The sequence below is a fragment of the Oryzias melastigma genome, linkage group LG21 (assembly GCF_002922805.2).
Source record: "Oryzias melastigma strain HK-1 linkage group LG21, ASM292280v2, whole genome shotgun sequence".
Classification (NCBI taxonomy): domain Eukaryota; kingdom Metazoa; phylum Chordata; class Actinopteri; order Beloniformes; family Adrianichthyidae; genus Oryzias; species Oryzias melastigma.
The window spans coordinates 13,781,448-13,800,266 of record NC_050532.1 but is presented as its reverse complement, the minus strand read 5'-3'; the positions used below and the strand labels follow the sequence as shown (position 1 = coordinate 13,800,266).

General features: G+C 38.1%; 1 protein-coding gene and 1 long non-coding RNA gene across 8 annotated transcripts in view; one reads left to right on the top strand and one right to left on the bottom strand.

Annotated features, from left to right (window-relative positions):
- LOC112137965 (collagen alpha-3(VI) chain) overlaps positions 1-18,819 on the top strand; it is a 487,063-nt gene that overhangs the window by 447,259 nt on the left and 20,985 nt on the right. For 5 of the 6 annotated variants that reach the window (XM_024260490.2, XM_024260489.2, XM_024260488.2 and 2 more), the window contains 21 exons: positions 3,891-4,481; positions 4,701-5,315; positions 5,486-6,088; positions 6,219-6,824; positions 6,910-7,244; positions 7,358-7,436; positions 7,521-7,666; positions 7,751-7,897; positions 8,017-8,088; positions 8,195-8,221; positions 9,650-9,694; positions 9,780-9,833; positions 10,348-10,410; positions 10,764-10,829; positions 10,965-11,018; positions 12,718-12,753; positions 12,874-12,936; positions 13,036-13,098; positions 13,181-13,243; positions 13,918-13,980; positions 17,715-17,765. In XM_024260490.2, the coding sequence (XP_024116258.1) occupies positions 3,891-4,481; positions 4,701-5,315; positions 5,486-6,088; positions 6,219-6,824; positions 6,910-7,244; positions 7,358-7,436; positions 7,521-7,666; positions 7,751-7,897; positions 8,017-8,088; positions 8,195-8,221; positions 9,650-9,694; positions 9,780-9,833; positions 10,348-10,410; positions 10,764-10,829; positions 10,965-11,018; positions 12,718-12,753; positions 12,874-12,936; positions 13,036-13,098; positions 13,181-13,243; positions 13,918-13,980; positions 17,715-17,765 (3,842 nt within the window). Of the gene's footprint in view, positions 1-6; positions 110-3,890; positions 4,482-4,700; positions 5,316-5,485; positions 6,089-6,218; positions 6,825-6,909; positions 7,245-7,357; positions 7,437-7,520; positions 7,667-7,750; positions 7,898-8,016; positions 8,089-8,194; positions 8,222-9,649; positions 9,695-9,779; positions 9,834-10,347; positions 10,411-10,763; positions 10,830-10,964; positions 11,019-12,717; positions 12,754-12,873; positions 12,937-13,035; positions 13,099-13,180; positions 13,244-13,917; positions 13,981-17,714; positions 17,766-18,819 lie in introns of those variants that run through there. The other variant, XM_036209565.1, reaches the window with a different exon arrangement.
- LOC112137968 overlaps positions 5,756-18,819 on the bottom strand; it is a 13,781-nt gene continuing 717 nt past the window's right edge. The window contains exons 2-3 of one of the 2 annotated variants that reach the window (XR_002917672.2): positions 18,283-18,384; positions 5,756-5,886 (exon numbers count right to left, since the gene is read on the bottom strand). This is a non-coding gene — a long non-coding RNA (uncharacterized LOC112137968). The remainder of the gene's footprint in view (positions 5,887-18,282; positions 18,385-18,819) is intronic. The other variant, XR_002917671.2, reaches the window with a different exon arrangement.

Sequence of the window (18,819 nt, the reverse complement as noted above, 5' to 3'; positions counted from 1 at the left end):
GTTCTCTCTGTGACTGAATTCACAGACCTATCCAGTATGCCACAGAAACTTTTGGCCTCTGTGGAGGCTTTGCTCATTGGCGTGACCCCAGAAACACCAACTGAATTTGGTATGTTGACAAAATGCACCCCTCCCAAGTAAATGTAACTATTGCTTTACGTTTTTCAGTCAAACTTGGGAACAACTACACACAGTGTAGTTCCAACCGACCTAAATTGCATCCTTCCCAAAGGATGTTTTTCAATCATTTTTTTTCCTGTCCTGCAAACACAAAGGGTTTCCTTTTACCACTCGATATACTGTTCTTACTCCAGCAAAACCCCCATATGATTAAGTTTTTAGTAAATTGTTTAGAAACCTGAAAGGGGCCATACCATTATTTTCTTAAGCCTTTTAGAGTGATTTATATCCGTTTATATAATCATATTTTACCTTTATAATACTAAAAAAGAAATTGTTTTGAAATTTTCATGAGTTTTTTTGTACTTGGAAGTAAAACAGCTCAATTCCTGAGGTTCCACCTGCCACTGCGTGTGGCTGTCGCCCATTTCATGACGTCATCTAAGACACATTCTTTCTTATTTTCTTCCACATTTTCTTCCACGAAAGTATAAAGCATCCACATCTTTTCAAAGATGTATGCACATCCCATAAATCTACCTTTAGGAAGCCTGAGGCCTGTTTGACGAAGCAGGTTTAGCAAATTCAGAGATCAAAGCTTGACTCAGAATTCACTGACTCAAACGAGCTGAAAAGAGTTGATTCAATCAACTTTGAATTGTTAGACTCACAATCAGGTGATAGCGTTGCGACTATAACCCTGAACAATAGAGCAAAGAGATTATGATTCACCATGGCAACTGGAAACATCATACTTCCTTGCGACAGAAATCAATGTTGTCTTATAGGCATATGCAGACTATGGTCACATTTTCTGCCAAAAGAGCAACGAAGCTGCACTGGTAAAACTGAATTTCCTGAAGGAAAACTGCTCCAGACTGGGGTACATTCACGGAGTCAGTAGCCATAGGGATGAACTCTGAGTTTGGCTTAGCCCGCTTTGTGAAACTTGTTAGGTTTAAACCACTTTCACTGGTTAAAGTGACCTCCATTTCTGAAACCGAAAACTGACTTTTTCTTTACTTAGAGTTTTTTCTTAACTTAGAGTTCATGAACTCAGAGTTCAACAAAACCTGCTTATTGAAACAGGCCCCGGGTCATTGCTACTCTGGTTCACGACAAAAATACACTTGGCCTTTAGACAAGTGTGCCTGACGGGGGTGGGGGTATGGAAGATATACAATATTGTTAAGCTAAAATTTAAGTTTTTTTATGGTCACCACTAGCTCAGTGGAGAAATTAAGGGTTGGTGTTAGACTGGGGATGGAGCTGGCAGAGTAGACTTTTCTTGGAGGGGGCGCCTTACATCATGCTGACGTCAGCATGATTCCACCCGCTCGTTTTTGTGGGTTTGAGTGGAGCTGCTGTTCAGAACCCAGGTTTTTAAAGGATTACTCTTAAATGCACAAACAGATCAAAATACCGCTTAGGGGGCCTTTATACAGATAAATAAACAGTATAATGCAATTAAAACCAAAAAAAGTAGAATTTTCATGGTATGACCCCTTTAAAAAATAACAAATGCTTAAATATTTGTTTTTTTTTTTTTGCTAAAATAATCATGGTTTAAATTGCTGTTGTTTCTCATGGTTGCCTTTTTTACGTTTGTCACAACAGAAACTTCAGTAAAAAAGGCAGATATAGTTTTTCTGGTGGATGGTTCAATTAATTTTTCCCCACGCAACTTCAAGGAAGTGAAGGATTTCATCTATAACATCACTGATTCTTTTTACGATGAAGACGATCGCCTTCAAATCAGCCTGGCACATTATGCTGCAGATGTGACTGACTCCTTCTTCCTCAACACATATGACAACAGGGATGACATCTTAAATGCCGTTAAACAAGTAGAGTACAAAGGAGGACGCAGGATCAACACTGGTGCAGCCATTCGACACATTCAAAATGTGCACTTCACAAAAGCAAGAGGCAGTAGGATGGATCAGGGAGTTCCTCAGATTCTTATGCTTGTCACTGGAGGAATCTCAGCTGATGACAGTAAAACAGCAGCACTTGCTCTCAAGGGCAAAGGAGTTAAAGTCTTTGCTGTGGGGGTTGGCGACATTCAAAGAGAATTGGAAGGCATAGCGAGCGAGCCCTCCACTGTGGCTCGTGCAAGTACTTCTCAAAAACTTTCTGAACTGAATGAACAAATCCTGGTAATACTGAATGATTTAATTACGGGGCAGAAGTTATGTGTCAAATGTAAGTAAAGCCATAAAGCTGATTACTTAGATTCTTTCCTGTTGTTCACCAAAACTAACCAGAGTTAAATCCCACTCTTTTGCAGCCTGCAATATTGAGGTGTTAGTGGGGTTTGATGTGTCAGGCCCAAACATTTTCAGTGTTCAGACTAACCTCCAGAGCAAAATGGGTGCCATTCTGCAGAGGATTGCACAAATGGAGGCTATCAGCTGTTCAGGCGGGCAGACTCCTAATGTGCAAGTGGGCATGCTGGCCCTGGATTCATAGAAAGATTGATAGATGGATAGATCAGATGGCAACCTACGAAGCCGTGGGCCACATGCACAATTGCCCCCATAAACGTTTTATTCTGGTCCACCTAAATAGACTAAATTGTATTGACTTTTTTTTTTATTACACTGTTTTATTTTCCCTACATTCTGGTGTCCTCCCATTGCTTAAGTGCAGGATATTTATCTGCACTCCTTTGGCCTTTTGTGTTTTTCCAAGTATAAAAAATATATTTTTTTCACATCATTTCAACACATGAACCCAGCATTTCTCTTACTCTCCTAGCGACATCAACTTATTTTAGGGCCAATTGGCACTAAATTGGGAACAAAAGTCAGTTTTAAAATAAAACTACATTTTTCTGTTAATACTTTTTTAAATCAACATTAATGGATGTTTTGGTCCAGATTCGATATTATTTTATAGATTATTATATGGATTTCCAAACAACGTGCATCTGCTCCAGGCCTTCTGTCAAAATGTACAACCCTGTTGGGATGGATGGAGGGAGGGATGGGGGATGTACCCATTTACACATACAGTACATGCACACTCTAATAGTGGCTCCGCTGCCAAGCACTGGCACCAGTCTATAACCACCAGGAGCAATGTGGGGTTCAGTGTCTTCTTTAAGGATATCTTAACACGTAGGTGCGCAGGTTAAGAACCAAATCTGCAATCTTCCAACTAGAGGTTGGCTGCTCTACCTCCACAGCACAGGCAAAAAGCAAAACAAAGTTTGTTCTGACAAATCTTTTGAATTTTGTTGTCCATCTCTTTTCTTTGATAACATGATCATTCATATGTCATATCTAAGAACAATTATTTAAAGATTTATTTACATTTTTAGTTTTTGGTTTCATTCACTGGTAAACATGAAACCTAGAAATATAATTTAATGATTTGTTGTTCTGTCTACCTTAAAAAGTCTAGGTATTTAATTTACAGGTTGTGAAAACCTTAATTTGCTGTGCTTTAAAAATGTTTAAGGTTTTCCACTTTTGAGAACAAGTGTGACAGACACCAGGAAAACAATCAAGTTGTTTCTTGGTTTTTCTGATTTAGAAAGACATTCAATTTCAATTCAATTCAATTTTATTTATATAGCCCAATATCACAAATTCAATTTGCCTCATTGGGCTTCATGCCTGTATTTTTTACAGATGCACAGATGGAGTCATAAAAAGACATAAAAACATCTTAAGTCATTTTTGTTGCATGAAACCATGGGTCAATACGTTTGAATGTTATTTTTTCTCATTAAAGTACAAAAGTATTTTTTCTGTTTCTTGCAGGTGGTCCCCGCAAAGACATAGTTTTCCTTGTTGATGGATCGGACGATGTTGGGAGTGAATTTGCCATCATTCAAGATTTTATCTCCAAGATTGTGGAGAGTCTTGATGTCGGCGAGAAAAAAATTCGGATTGGTGTGGCCCAATATAGTGACTTTGCTAAAGCACACATGAATCTTAATACTCATACAACAAAGCAAAGTGTCTTGAATGGCATCAGGGAGATAAGACAACAAGGAGGAACTCAAAGAAACCTAGGAAGGGCTTTGGGGTTTGTCAGACAAGACATGCTAAGACCTGTGAAAGGAAGCAGGGAGGAAGAGGGAGTGCCACAGTTTTTGATCATTGTGTCCAGTGGATCCTCTACAGATGACATCCGCCGTCCAGTCTCTGACCTTAAGCAGTCCAGGGTTGTTACTTTGAATATTGGCACCAGAGATATCAGCTCCACTGAGCTGCGAACAGTATCATCCTTGCCCACTTATGCATTCACTGTAGACGACCTTCCCAGCTTGCACACCGTCCAGTTCTCCTTAATTGACATCCTAACAGACTCCTCAGGTGATTACATCCAACCCAAACCATTGGCACCAGGTAATTTAATTATATTTATTTTGTCTAAAGAATACTGCACAGCCAAAACAGATTTTCATAAATCCTGTTTACGCTGACAATGCTATGAGAAAAAAACATGTTCATGATGTTTGGTGCCATTTGTCTTATTTTTTGGCTTTTTTTCCCCCTTCTTCCTTCACTTGTTTGTCACAAAGACTAGTATTGATCTCATTATTTTGTTGCCTTCCTTTTCAACAGAAATTACAGCCGGGGGAGAAAAGCAGGACATTGTATTTCTCATTGATGGTTCAACATCAACACGTAGTGTGTTTCAATCTATTCAAAACTTTATCAGAAGACTTGTGGGGAAACTGGACATTGGCCTGGACAAAGTCAGAGTTTCAGTAGTGCAGTACAGTGATGACCCTAAGGTCGAATTTCTTCTAAATGCACACTCTACCAAAAACGAAGTGCAGGAAGGAATATTGAGGCTCACAAACAAAGGTGGAAGTCTTCGAAACACAGGCCGTGCTCTACAATGGGTCTTAAGAAACATCTTCCAGAGGTCTGCTGGAAGCCGCATTGAAGAGGGCGTGCCCCAGTTCCTTTTTGTACTTACAGGTGGCAAATCTTCAGATGATGTCTCTCAAGCAGCTGACTTACTGAAAAGAAATCGGATTGCACCTGTTCCTATAGGTTCAGCTGATGCTGATTCAAGTGAACTAAGGCAAATATCCTTAAATCCAGAACTTGTTTATGTGGTAAATAGCTTCCAACAGCTTGCAGAGGTGGAGCAAAGGCTCTTTGATTCTGTCATATCTATGTCCACTGATGACATAGCCAGGGCTAATGTCCCCCCATCTGTTTACCCAGGTAAGATGTCTCATTTATTCACGTTTTTAAGATGTTTAGTCATTTGTAATAAAAATTGTAATTGTGCTGAATGTAAGAATTAGATTCCTATATTTGTGTTCCTATTGTTACTAACATCTGTGGCATAACAAAAAAGTCACCAAGCCCTGTTTATTGTTAATTTTTTTCAGACTTACTCAATCTTGGGAAAAAGGATATTATTTTCCTGATTGATGGCTCGGACAGCACAGGTCCTACTGGGATTGCTCATATGCGTGACTTCATTCTCAAAATTGTCCAGCAGCTCAATGTTCAGCGTGATCAAGTGCATGTGGGTGTTGTCCAGTATGCAGAAAGAATTAAAACAGAATTCTCCCTCAACTCACACACCAACAAGCCTGATGTGATAAAGGCAGTACAAAGACTGCGTAATATAGGTGGACGGTCATCTGAATTACCTGATGCCATCGATTATGTAATGAAAAATGAGTTCCAACCGTTTGCAGGTGCTCGTCCAGCCGATGCTTCCCAGCATCTTGTCCTTGTCACTGCAGGACGTTCCTCCAAAGATGTCTCCCCTTATGGCCAACTGCTTAAGAGCAAACAGATTAATTGCATTGTTATTAGTGCTGGTCGTGCCGACGCAAGACAGTTAACCCAAATTGCATCTAACCCAAAGGATGTTCTATCAATGATTTCATTGTCTGAACTGCAAACACAAAGGATTTTACAAGAGTTTACCGCTAGACTTACTGGTTCAACGGCAGTAAAAACCCCAGATGTCAAAGTTTCTCGTAAGTCTTTTAGATACTTTCATAAATAACAAATGCTTAAATATTTGTTTTTTTTTTTGTTTTTTTTTTAATCATGGTTTAAATTGCTGTTGTTTCTCATGGTTGCCTTTTTTTACGTTTGTCACAACAGAAACATCAGCAAAACAAGCAGATATAGTTTTTCTGGTGGATGGCTCAATGAATTTGGGCCCAAGCAACTTCCAGGAAGTGAAGGATTTCATTGGTAGCTTCATTGATGCTTTTTACGACGAAGACGATCGCCTTCAAATCAGCCTGGCACATTATGCTGCAGATGTGACCGACTCCTTCTTCCTCAACACATATGACAACAGGGATGACATCTTAAATGCAGTTGGACAAGTAGAGTACAAAGGAGGACGCAGGATCAACACTGGTGCAGCCATTCGACACATTCAAAATGTGCACTTCACAAAAGCAAGAGGCAGTAGGATGGATCAGGGAGTTCCTCAGATTCTTATGCTTGTCACTGGAGGAATCTCAGCTGATGACAGTAAAACAGCAGCACTTGCTCTCAAGGGCAAAGGAGTTAAAGTCTTTGCTGTGGGGGTTGGCGACATTCAAAGAGAATTGGAAGGCATAGCGAGCGAGCCCTCCACTGTGGCTCGTGCAAGTACTTTTCGAGGACTTTCTGAACTGAATGAACAAATCCTGGTAATACTGACTGATGTAATTACGGGGCAGAAGTTATGTGTTAGTGAAACACTGATGCCTAAATGTAAGTAAAGCCATAAAGCTGATTATTTAGATTGTGTCCTGTTATTCACCAAAACTAACCAGAGTTAAATCCCACTCTTTTGCAGCCTGCAATATTGAGGTGTTAGTGGGGTTTGATGTGTCAGGCCCAAACATTTTCAGTGTTCAGACTAACCTCCAGAGCAAAATGGGTGCCATTCTGCAGAGGATTGCACAAATGGAGGCTATCAGCTGTTCAGGCGGGCAGACTCCTAATGTACAAGTGGGCATGCTGGCCCTGGATTCTGCTTCTGAGCCAGTCCAGTTAGACTTTACTGACAATCCTCAGCAACTGTTTAGAGATTTCAGAGCTCTGGGAAGTCGTGGCCCCTTCTCTCTTAATGGCCAGACCATAGCAGAATACATCAACAGATTCAAAATCAGACAAGACAACACGGTCAAGGTTTGTTGCTGACACTATTTAAGACAAATATGTCTGAACTTGATGTTCATAAAAAAAGGAGTTTGAAAGAAAATGACTTTGTTTCTTTGCTGAACTCTGACTTTTTTTGGAAGGTCATCATTCATCTAACTGATGGTCTTGACGCACCATATTCAGTAATGAAACAGAAGATTGAGGAGCTCCGTCAGTCAGGTAAAGGAGATTAAGCAAAACAAATGTCATATGAAAATCATTCACCTTCTCAACAAATGTCTCTTTTGCATTCTTGCCAAACAGGGGTTAACAGCTTCATTCTGGTTGGGTTGGAAAGAGCAGAAAACTTTGAACAAGCACTCCTGTTGGAATTTGGCCGAGGCTTCAAGTACACTCGACCTCTAAAACTCAATATCATGGATTTAGATTACGAGCTTTTGGAGGAACTAGTGAGTTTTGATCAATGGTTTGTAAACTATTTTTTTATTATTGGTGATATGAACATTTTGCATAAAATCATTTTCCCCACACAGGATAATATTGCAGAGAGGGAGTGCTGCGGAGTGCCATGCAAATGTACAGGCCACAGAGGAGACAGAGGAGCAGTCGGACAGCCTGGCCTCAAAGGTAGTCCGGGATTACCTGGAAGTCAAGGGCATCCTGGTGATGAAGGCGGACCTGTAAGATCAAATTTACACTCACAAAATGAACCCCAGCATGAATCTAATCTATCACGTCTATTCTCATTTTATTCTTAAATTAGTTGTAGATTTTATCTTTTTTTTTTTGCTACCCATAGGGAGAGAGAGGTCCCCCTGGTGTGAACGGAACTCAGGGATTTCAAGGTTGTCCTGGACAGAGAGGAGTCAAGGTAATTGCATCATTGTGCGCTTGCCATGAAGACAAGTTTTTCTTGTTTGTTTTTTAACTAGTAAAGAATAAATACATGTCAACATTTGTTTGCTTGTTTTTTTCAGGGATCTCATGGCTACTCGGGAGACAAGGTGAGGTCATTTCTTTTGCTTAGCACTTTTTATGTGTGGAGGAGGATTTTTTCTTTTCAGTCTTGAACAGTTAAATAAAACAAAAAATCATGTTCAGATTGCTCTATTGAACAAATCGAAAAACTGTAGAAACACTTCTGAGTAATCCCCCCGAAAAAACTGACCACAAACTTCTTATTAATACTATGTTAACATGCCTGATTCCATGGATTATCACAAGAGCAAGGCAGTAAAAAAAGACATGCAGAATTTAATAGTTCTGCTTGGTGAATGTAATCATTTTGAAGACTAGGATGCAACAGAAGAGAAAGAGAGAAGAAGGTGGAGAATGAGAAGGAGACACCTGAGGATTTCAATTAATTAGATTTTTGACTTTGTTTCAAACTTTTGCTTCATCATCTAGAAAAATCTAAAAAACAGTAAGAGGTGAGCTTCTTCTCCAAAATGATGCTTTGCTTAACTTGATGATGTTTGGCAGAGTGAGGCCAATGCAGGTGCTGTAGCTGTTACCATGACAACATGTTGCAAAATGTTTCAAGTAGTCTGCTTTTATAAACAACAATTGAAACTTAAGAATAAAACAAGAGTCAAGTACAAATTATTGAACCAGTATTTTTTTCAAGTTATTAAAGTAAAAGTGGGAGAATCCCCTTCAATTTTAGTTAACTTTGCAGAAGCTACTATTCGACGTAATCAGGCCTTGGCTGTCTATTAGTTTCAGATAATAGACAACTTATCAGGCAATATTGCTTACATAAAACATAATAGTCAGATTAAAAGTGAGATCTACTCTATTTAGAAAAAAAATGGGTGATAACTTTCTATAATTTAAAGCAATAATTTGACACCCCTATTGTGCACATGCTGTCCATCTTGTGGTAAATAGTTGATAATAAAAAAAGGTCAAAGGAACAATTCACTATTTTGTGATATGAGAAAAGTTCTCCTGTAATTCACTTCCTAAAAATGATAAAAGAATAAACAGCTGACAAAGAAATTATAGATCAACAGTTGTTTCCCCTTTAAAACTAAAAAAATCACAAGTAATTACTTTACATCAATGCTACAGAAATAATAAGCCTTTACAATGTTAAAGAAAGCTGTTCAGACAGTTGGTCTGTTTTAAAAAAAAAGTGGTTATACATAATGTGTATTAGACTGTTTTTTGATTAATAATGTGGTGATTGTTTTCATTTTATTTTTTAAGCAAAACATATGCGAAAATAATTCAGATTGAAGTGAATTCATAAGTGATCGGTTGCTTCATTATGGTCAATAGATTTTAGATTTAAAGTTAAATTAACCTACAATACAGAGAAGAGAGGTGCAATACACAGGTAAAGTAAGTCTCATCTATTTTAGTTTCCTGTAAGGAGCAGAGATGCTGTTTTAGGTAAAAAGAATCTTACACTAATGGCTTCATTTCAGGGTGATGCTGGAGAAATTGGGCTTGATGGAATCAATGGAGAAGAGGTAAGTGTAATTCGCTCGTAGTATTTTCCAAAACAAAATATGAGGGGGGTTCAAAAACCTAATGAGGTCATTCCTGTATCTGCAGGGCAAAAGTGGGGTCGCTGGGCCCCCAGGAGACAGAGGAAACCCCGGAAGAAGAGTAAGTCCATTATTGCATCAGCATTGTTCTTTGCTTTCTTTTATGAATTAGCCAAAATGTCAAGGAAGAGCAACAATACAAACACAAATGAATGAATGAATGAGTGAATGAATGAATATGAAATGAAATAACTAAAAATACATCTCTGCAAATTTACCCATCTACTAACAAAGCAACGCAGAAAGTAATCCTAGCTTTTAAAATGAGTAATAAACTCAAAAAATAACTTGTGTATTTATAGTACTTCATGGTAGTTTTTTTCTGTACTGCATTTTTGTCTAAAGACTGAAAATATTAACCAGCTCCTTTACTTTTTTTAAGTGTTTTTCTAGTTGGGGATTATCTGGTGAGATTCAGGAACAAGATAGCCATGAGATAACAAAACTAAAAATGCTAAGCCTAAAAGTTAGTTGGAGTAGATGAGCTCTACATTTCAGAAAAAAGAGGCAGAATTAAACTGTCACAGAAAGAGTTTGATCATGCAACCCTCTTTCTGTCACTCTTTTCATTTTAGGGGCCAAAGGGGACCAAAGGACAAGCAGGAGATTTTGGGCAGAAGGGTATCAGAGGAGATCCGGTTTGTATTACATACATTTGCTTTTTGTTCTTGCTCAAATTTTATTAGCATTCAGCTAGATTTATTTACTTAGCAGTTTTAGTCTTTTTCAGTTGAGCCTTTTAACTCAAATTCTGAAATGGAATGAAAAATAAACACAAAATTGATGTTCTATTAATCTTGACTAAGCGTTTTTGTATTTCAAAAGAAGTTACTTGACCTTCTTATTGAAGGTATAGAAAAGCTACCTTAGTTTGATTCTTGCATAGTGTTCTGATGATTTCAGAAGATAAGAGTAGAAAAGGAATATAGAAGGATTTTACTTTTTGCTTTGTTTTTCTTAAAACTGAAAAAAGTTCAATCTTTTATAACAGGGAACTACTGGGCAAGACAACAGAAGGGAAGGACCTAAAGGAGACCCAGGGGATGCTGGACCAGCGGTACTTCTTATTAGATTTTGAATTATTTTAATAACAAATTAAGCTTTAGTCTCATAACTTTGCTCACCTTTAAAAATGTTTTCATGTTGTTGTAGCTTTGTTTGTTTGACTGGAATACCTGCTTTTAATTCTTAGGGAGATCCAGGTAAAGATGGAGAACAAGGCATCAAGGGGACACCTGGAAGAAGAGTTAGTTTTCATTTGTTTAAAAAATATATGTTTAAGTCTATTTTAAAAAGGGCATTCCTAAACAGATCCCCTAAACTGTTGGTTCATAAGGCGCCACTAAAAATGATTGTGTAATAAAATAATATGTATGAAAAGTGAAGAGCGCTGGGGTCTCACCATGATGAGAAGAAGAGCTGACAATTACAAACAGTAAAAAATCAAGGTGCGTTGAAAGGGACAATAAAAAAAAAATACTGAAATCCAGAGCGCAACAGGCAGTACCATGAGAGACTGTGCACAAACAAAGTGTCCAAAGAAAAAGCAATAATTTTTACTCTCAAATAAAACCTTGAGCTTGTTGTCTCTCTTCAAGTGTCTCTCTGTCTGAGACTTAACTGCCCAGCCTCTTTCCACAAAGCTCTTAAACCCCATCTCTCAGTGTGACCATGTTCAAAACTGCTAGATAAATCAAAAACTCCCAGATTCCCGTTGTCAGAAGTCCATTTATCAAACATTCATATAAAGAAATATTTTTAAAGTCCCCCTCTGATGAAAATCCTGTTTTTAGTTTTTAACATGTATGTGTGTCATTTTCCTTCTGAAAGAGAACAAATATACGGTAATCAGAAATCATTTCATTTTTACATTTCCAAGTATTTCTCCTTTTAAATCAACCAAACTGTCTTGGACAGACTCTGTTTGAATGAATGATCTTCTTTCCATCAACAGCTCTGCTGCACATGCACTAAACCCTCATCTGTTCCTAGTGTCTAGTTCAGGTTCTGGAGAAGAGAAGATGGTATCTTCACATTGACTGCAGTCAAATGAGCCGCCGTTCACATTTCTGTGGTCAAATCAGCATCACTGGATTTTTGGTGTGAGTTTCATCCAATACTTACGGTAGCAGGACTGAGAACGCTGGAAAATCTCCACCAGACTCCACGGAGCTTCTTGATGTGACCACGGAAATGTGAACGGCGGCTCATTTGACCGCAGTTGGAAAGGATTGTAAATCAATGATAGTTTGTTCCATGAAGATCTTCACTTCCTTGTCCGAACTGACATCCAGCTCAAAACGAAACTGCTAAGACATTTTTATGTAGCAGCGGTGAAGGTTTGACAGTAGCGAGACACAGAACTATCACAATCAGGGAGGGAAGGGGGATTCTGGGATGGAGCCGCTGAGCTCCAAAAGCCGCGCACCCTTCAGAGGAGATTTCGGAGACAGAGGCTTCAGATCAACATAAAAAATGTCTTTTTAAGACATTCAGGTTGTAGGATTTTGGTTACAAACTTGCAGACATGGGTCAGAGACGGGCGGGGATCAAAGATTAGGCAGGGGCAGAGGGAGGGGCTGGAGCAGATAATGGAACAATGCTATGAATTCCAGGACTGAGACACAAACGAGACTTCATACTGAGCAGAGCTCAGTACTCAGACTAAATACTGCTGGAAGTGGTTACTGATAGGAACCAGCCGGGGGACTCCTGTGAGTGACAGCAGGGGCTGATGGGAAGTGAAGTGTAGAGAACCAGGAATTGCTGGTGATCTGGACATGGTTGCTGCTGAAGGCCAAAGGGGGAGATAAGGGACTGATTCATGACACATTTGATGTGTCTGGGTATTAAATCAGTAATATGTGTTTTTAACAAACTGTTGAGCTTGTAAACAAATGGCTTACAGTTAACATACCCAAATTCTTTCTCTCTTTTTTTTTTAGGGAGCTGATGGCAGAAGAGGCCCGGCCGGACAAGCTGTAAACTCTAGTTTTATTTGTTTGTTTGTTTTGTTTTTGGATAACAGAAAATTTTGATTTTGTGTGTGTGTGTGTGTGTTAATTACTAAATAAAATTGATGTTCTCCTGATTCATCAAAGGGAAATCCCGGAGACAGAGGCAGTAATGGTTTGCCAGGAGAACCTGGTATTGGAGGACCAAGAGTATGTTTATTATTGTTATTTGTTAATCTTCATAAATGCACTCGCCAGAAGAGTTCTCGAGAACATTACACATGAGTTATATCTGCTGTGTCTTTCAAGGGCCCACGTGGACCAAATGGGGCACCCGGCTCTATAGGGGAAGATGGGAACCCTGGACCAAGAGTAATAATGATATTGCTAGTTCTTCAATGATTGAGAAATGTTGAAAAACTGAAGCTAACTTTCCAATGTTTTAATCATTGAGGGTTCTGGAGGTAAACCTGGAAGTCAGGGGGGAAAAGGCAGACAAGGACCTCTTGGCCGTAAGGTACTTGAACGTTTTCGTTTCTTGGCCTGCTTGCTCATCATAGCTTTCGTATAGTACTGCAGTACATTTATAAGTAAACGTAGAAAAGCAGAGGCAGAAAGGTGAGGACCTGCCTGCAAAGTGGATGACACTGATTAGACTCAAAGGCCGAATCCAAATTATTTCCCTACCCCTGAATTTAGCCCTACAAATGGAGAGATATGGAAAAATAGAGTCTTCTCATTCAGACGTTACTCCCACTCAATGATGTCATCAATAGTCGCTGATCAGGTACAGTAGTGCGGAGCTGCTAGTGTTTGGAAAAACATAACATTGGTTTATAACTTTAAAAAAAATCATGCAAAAAAAACAAGTCATTACTTACATTTAAAAGAAAACTGCATCACACTCGTGAAGGAAGCGTTTCTCCTCCACTTCCAAGTGCAACGGGGATCACCATACCGGCGAAGGGATAAAGAACTTTAAGTCGCTTCACTGTACCCTTAAAAAACTACTGCAAATACCCCTTTCCCATCAAACCCCCCTTCAATTAGAGGGGTAGGGAGAAGCTGGAGGGGTAGGAGAAGAATTTGGATTCGGCCAAAGACCAAATTGAAATATGATTCACACCTCAGCATTTGTGATAGTTAAGTAAACCTGTTCAGTCTTACTCTCAGTTCTTTGCTATCTTTTAGGGAGAACCAGGAGACCCGGGACTAGAAGGGAGCATTGGACCTCCTGGCCCTCATGGAGAACCTGTAAGCCAAAAAAATAGCAATAGCAAAAAAAAAAAACTAAATTTATACTGAATGATGCTAATGAGAAAAAAGTTAAAAAAGTAGTTATTAAAAACAAATATAAATTGCTAAAAAGAATAGAGGGGACTCTCTCATATCATTTACCTGAATCAATGAAATATTCTTTATTCATGTTTTGTTCTTTACATAGTTGCATGGGCTGAAAACACAACTATACAAGTAAACTATTACTAGAAATTAAATGTATTTATTGGAGGTCTGGATGTGGAATCATACTCAAAGCTAAAGTAGGAAAACACACGACGGGCCGATCCAATTTAGATGGAATGTCACTAAAAAAGGTCAAAAAGAGGCTCAGTTGTGGCCGTGGCCTCCACATGACCGCATAGGTCATGTGGAGTAATAATGATGAGGTGGCGAATGGTCTCCTCCCACACCAGGACATAAGCACCCTCCAACTATATCACAGTCTGTGGTGTAACCTGGTGTTGGTGGATGGACTGAGACATGAGGTCCCAGATGTGCTCAGTTGGATTCAGGTCAGGGAAACAGGCAGGTTAGTCCATTACATCAGTACTTACATTTTAATACCTTCAATATCCCCCCACATTTTACCTCAGTATACGGTATTACCTTGACTAATTAAGAACTTCGTCAGCACCAGTTAAGTGGACTTACCAATAGACCATAGAAAATGGAATTCAAAACACAATTATTAAAACAATAACAACATGAAATGGTTGTATTAACCATTTTTGAAGTCATGGAAAAAATATCTTGGAAAAACATCTAATTAAAAAAACATTCACAGTACGAAAACCTGCCCTGCTTTATTTTTTTTATATTGTTTTCTCGTTAAAACAAGATCCAGTATCTTGTTATAATGAGAAAACAAAGTTTGTTTTCTCGTTATAATAAGATAAAGAACCTCTCTCTTCTTCCCACATGAAGACGCCCAGACTTTACCTGATTTAAGTCACTTTATTTTGTGGTTAACAATAAAAAAATAGAAGAAAAAACTCCACAAAATTGTTTTTTAGTCGATTTTTTTTCCCTACTCTCTTTAAAGTCCCCCTCCAATGAAAATCATGTTCCTTGAGTTTTTAACATGTATGTGTGGCATTTGTCTTCTGAAAGAGAAAAAATATAATAAGTCAGTAAATCATTTTGTGTTTGCATTTCCGAGTATTTCTCCGTTTAAGTTGCTGTCACTCAAAGTCCCAGAGAAAAACTCTGTTTGAATTCCTGAAACTTTCATACGTCACAGTAGCTAGCTAACCCGATGTAGCTGTAGAGGCCGAAGAAGATAATATAACGTACCACTACTGTGCTGTAAAGGATTGTAATTCAGTGAAAGGCCAGACTGATGTTAGCTTTCATTATTTTCCAAAGGAATCTGAGGAAAACATGGACTGGATTTATTGGTCACAGTAATGTCAATAATTATTCAATTATTTGCAGAAAAAGAGACATTTTTCAACTGGACGGAGACGCAGGTGATGGCATTGCCCGCTCACATTTTAATTGCACCCAAGAAGGGATTTTTTTAATTTGGCCTCACGTATTTAAAATGAAACTGAAAGTAAAATCCCATCAGCTGTCAGAAATAAACTGTCCGCGCTTGATCCAAGGAGCAGAAGCAGCAGAAGGAGCGCCGCTTTGTTTATAGGAGCTCCACTTAGGATCCATCGGGTGGTTTAATCGGACACCGGAACCGTTCGTCTGCATCTAAAAACGTCACCACTGTCTGCATGCATTTAGACACTGACGCGTGATTAGACCCTCTCTGTATTCTGGCATTTGATTAGATTTCTAGTTCAAGTGAATTCAACAATCAGCATGAAATCAGTCCTGAGCTCCAGCTAGAGCTGCTGCTGCTGCAATGCAGCCTAAATGATCATGATTTATTTGTATTTATTATTTTTCATGGGCTTATCAAAGTGTGTGTCTCTCCAGCATGTCTGGAGGGGAATAAGGGGCGGGGTTACACTGCTCAACATCATAAGCCACGCCCACACAGAACGATTTTTGAAAAAGAAGGCTTCAGATCAACAGGAAAAAATGCTTTTTAAGAGATTAAGGATGTGGAATTTTGGTTAAAAACTTCACAGTCCTAATTCAAACCCCACTGGGAACATTTACATGTTAAAAATTGTTGTAGGGGGACTTTAAATTTCTTAATTCCGTCCCATGCATCAGCCCTCTCCCTTGATTTCCATAAAAACCCCGAACAAACATGTTGATTGACAGAACCCAGGGCTGCTAACCGTTTCTGCATAGCCCGTTCACTGAGCTTTGAGAAAATGTTGAACACCAGAATTGATTAAAATATAATTTATTGATTTATTGGTGTTGACAATTTTTCCTGAAAAACAGTTTTTTTTTTTTTTTTTACTGTGGATTGTATTAAAAGGACAAAGGCATTGTTGCGAACTGAGTTAGGCAGAGTGGCTGTTTGGGTCCGCTAACGTCCAAAGCTCATTGAATGCATCATGCACAGACGCCCGTCGGCCATAAATTTTTTGCAACAAGAGGCTGAGAAAAAAAAACTAAATCAGTTAAATTATTCTTTTTGACCAAAAACAAGAGTATTTTTTCAACCAAAATGCAGGGACGGCAATGTTGAATTTCCAAGCAATTGAATGTAAATAAACAGACTAACCTTTGCTTTAAGTCAGATTTTCCTCCAATTATTTCCTTTTTATCCATAAAGTTTTAAAGTGGCACTAACAGCAACAACACCCGTGCACCCCTCCTACATGGTTCTACCTACATGGTTCTACCAAGAAAAGAAAACCTGAGCAATGATTTTTTTATGTTATTTATAATCTAGTCAGAATTAAGTTTTATTTTGGAAAACTACTAAATCCTCCACACCAGACTCATTCTGGACACGCCATGTCTCCAACATACATCCACCAATTTCTCATAGAAGCTGTATCCACAACTAAATTGAGATATTCAAGCAAGCAAAGTAAAAAAAAAAAAAAAAAAAAAAACATATTTGGAAAAATTATTTTGGCAGAAAACCCAGAGAGGAAAGAGAAGAAGAGCCTTTGACTTCAAACTAAAATAAAAGAAAGTTCAATTTAACAAAAATCAGGAATTTTTACTCTAAATATGGATTTCTTGCACCAGTTGTTCCCACACTACAAGTCCACTCTGCTAAATATTCAGCTCCCGGCTGTCTAATGTTACGAGGATGCTGGATAAAGAATAAAATTGTTCAAACTTTGGTTCATGTTTATCGTTATATTTAGAAAATACCAGTTTCACTGAGCTCTTTCTTTTTTTTTCTATAGCACTGCAAAAGTCAGACCAGGCTGAAGTTGATGTCTGATTTTGTAGCTTCCACTTTGATAATTATGGGTTAAGAGAAAATATACATGACATTTTAATGTTCATTTATGAACATCTAGAGTACAAATAAAATTTAAAGCAGCTGAAAATATTTTACAGGGGATGATGATAAACCTTATCCTCAAGTTGAGGTACACTGAAGGCAAAGAAAAATCCAACACCCATTTCAGGTTCCAATAGGGTGTTTCATAAAAATATTGTCTGGCAGTAAACTAGCCCAAGGCCAAAAAAAAAGTTGGAGACCACTGTTATGTCACTAGTGATTCTCATTAAAGTGTGTTAGAAAAGATTCATTTTCATTTCTCCTGATTTAAAAACACATGCAGCGGGAAACTTCTCTGCCTTGTTATTCATGGTTTTTCATTTTAACACAGGGTGAAGATGGAAGAGACGGTTTTGGTAATGAGGGTCCAAAAGGAAGGAAGGTACATGACCCATTTATTTTAACCAACAATGTCATATGCATTTTTAACTTTGCATAACCACCGGGCACAAAAACTTGTATTAGATATCTAAATCATGGCTATTATTGCAACTGATACACATCTTTTCATGGAGTTCTATTGTATGTTTTTTGTTTAGTTCTCTAGCAGACAGCTTTCCCGTAGCTAATCATGTTGCAGTCCCATCATTCATAGCAGGTTGTAAATAACCCAATTGAGTACGGTAGTTTCTTTCCCAATACGCACAAGCTGTTTATTAGATAATTACAGCTACTGTAGATATCTACTGAACATCTCTGACAACTCGATTGTGTTACTCTACTAGAAGTCCACCAATAGTGTTCTGAAAGATATCTGCATTTGGAGGTCTACTATACATCGACCTGTAGACATCTGATCATATTTTTAGATTCCTATTAGAGTATATATATATTTTTTTTATATTTACTAGATATAAAATAAAGAAAGCAGTTTTGCACCCATCATCTTCAGAACCTACTTTATCCCTTTTAGGATCACAGGTTTGCTGGTTCCAACCCAGCTACTGTTGGTGTTACGGGTCCTGAGTGCGGCAACCACAGTAACGAAAAGAATGTTGTGTCTGTGAAAATAAAAAAGTAGTCTCAGAGAAGGAACGACATGAACACTCACTTTGTTCTCCAAAGCACTTCTTTTAAATCATTTCAGCAAAATAACAATTTTCATTCAGTGCATTCTGCATGTTGTCCAATTTCACCATAAAAGTTTAAACAAATATCTGATTAATATATAAAAATCAAGAAATATTTAAATTCTCTGTTCTATTTTCCCTTTTCAATTACATTAGCTTTTAATGTCAAAATAGATATTCAACTATCACATAAATTAAGTTCAGTGACTTCTGTAATTGTAATGCAAAATATTGCTTTTTACTATTATTTTAGCCTTTTTATCTTATAAATGCTAGACATTGCACATTTAGAAATAAACTTTTACAATAACAAACAAAATGACATTCAATTTGTATTCACATATCTATTTTAAAACTGCTACAAGA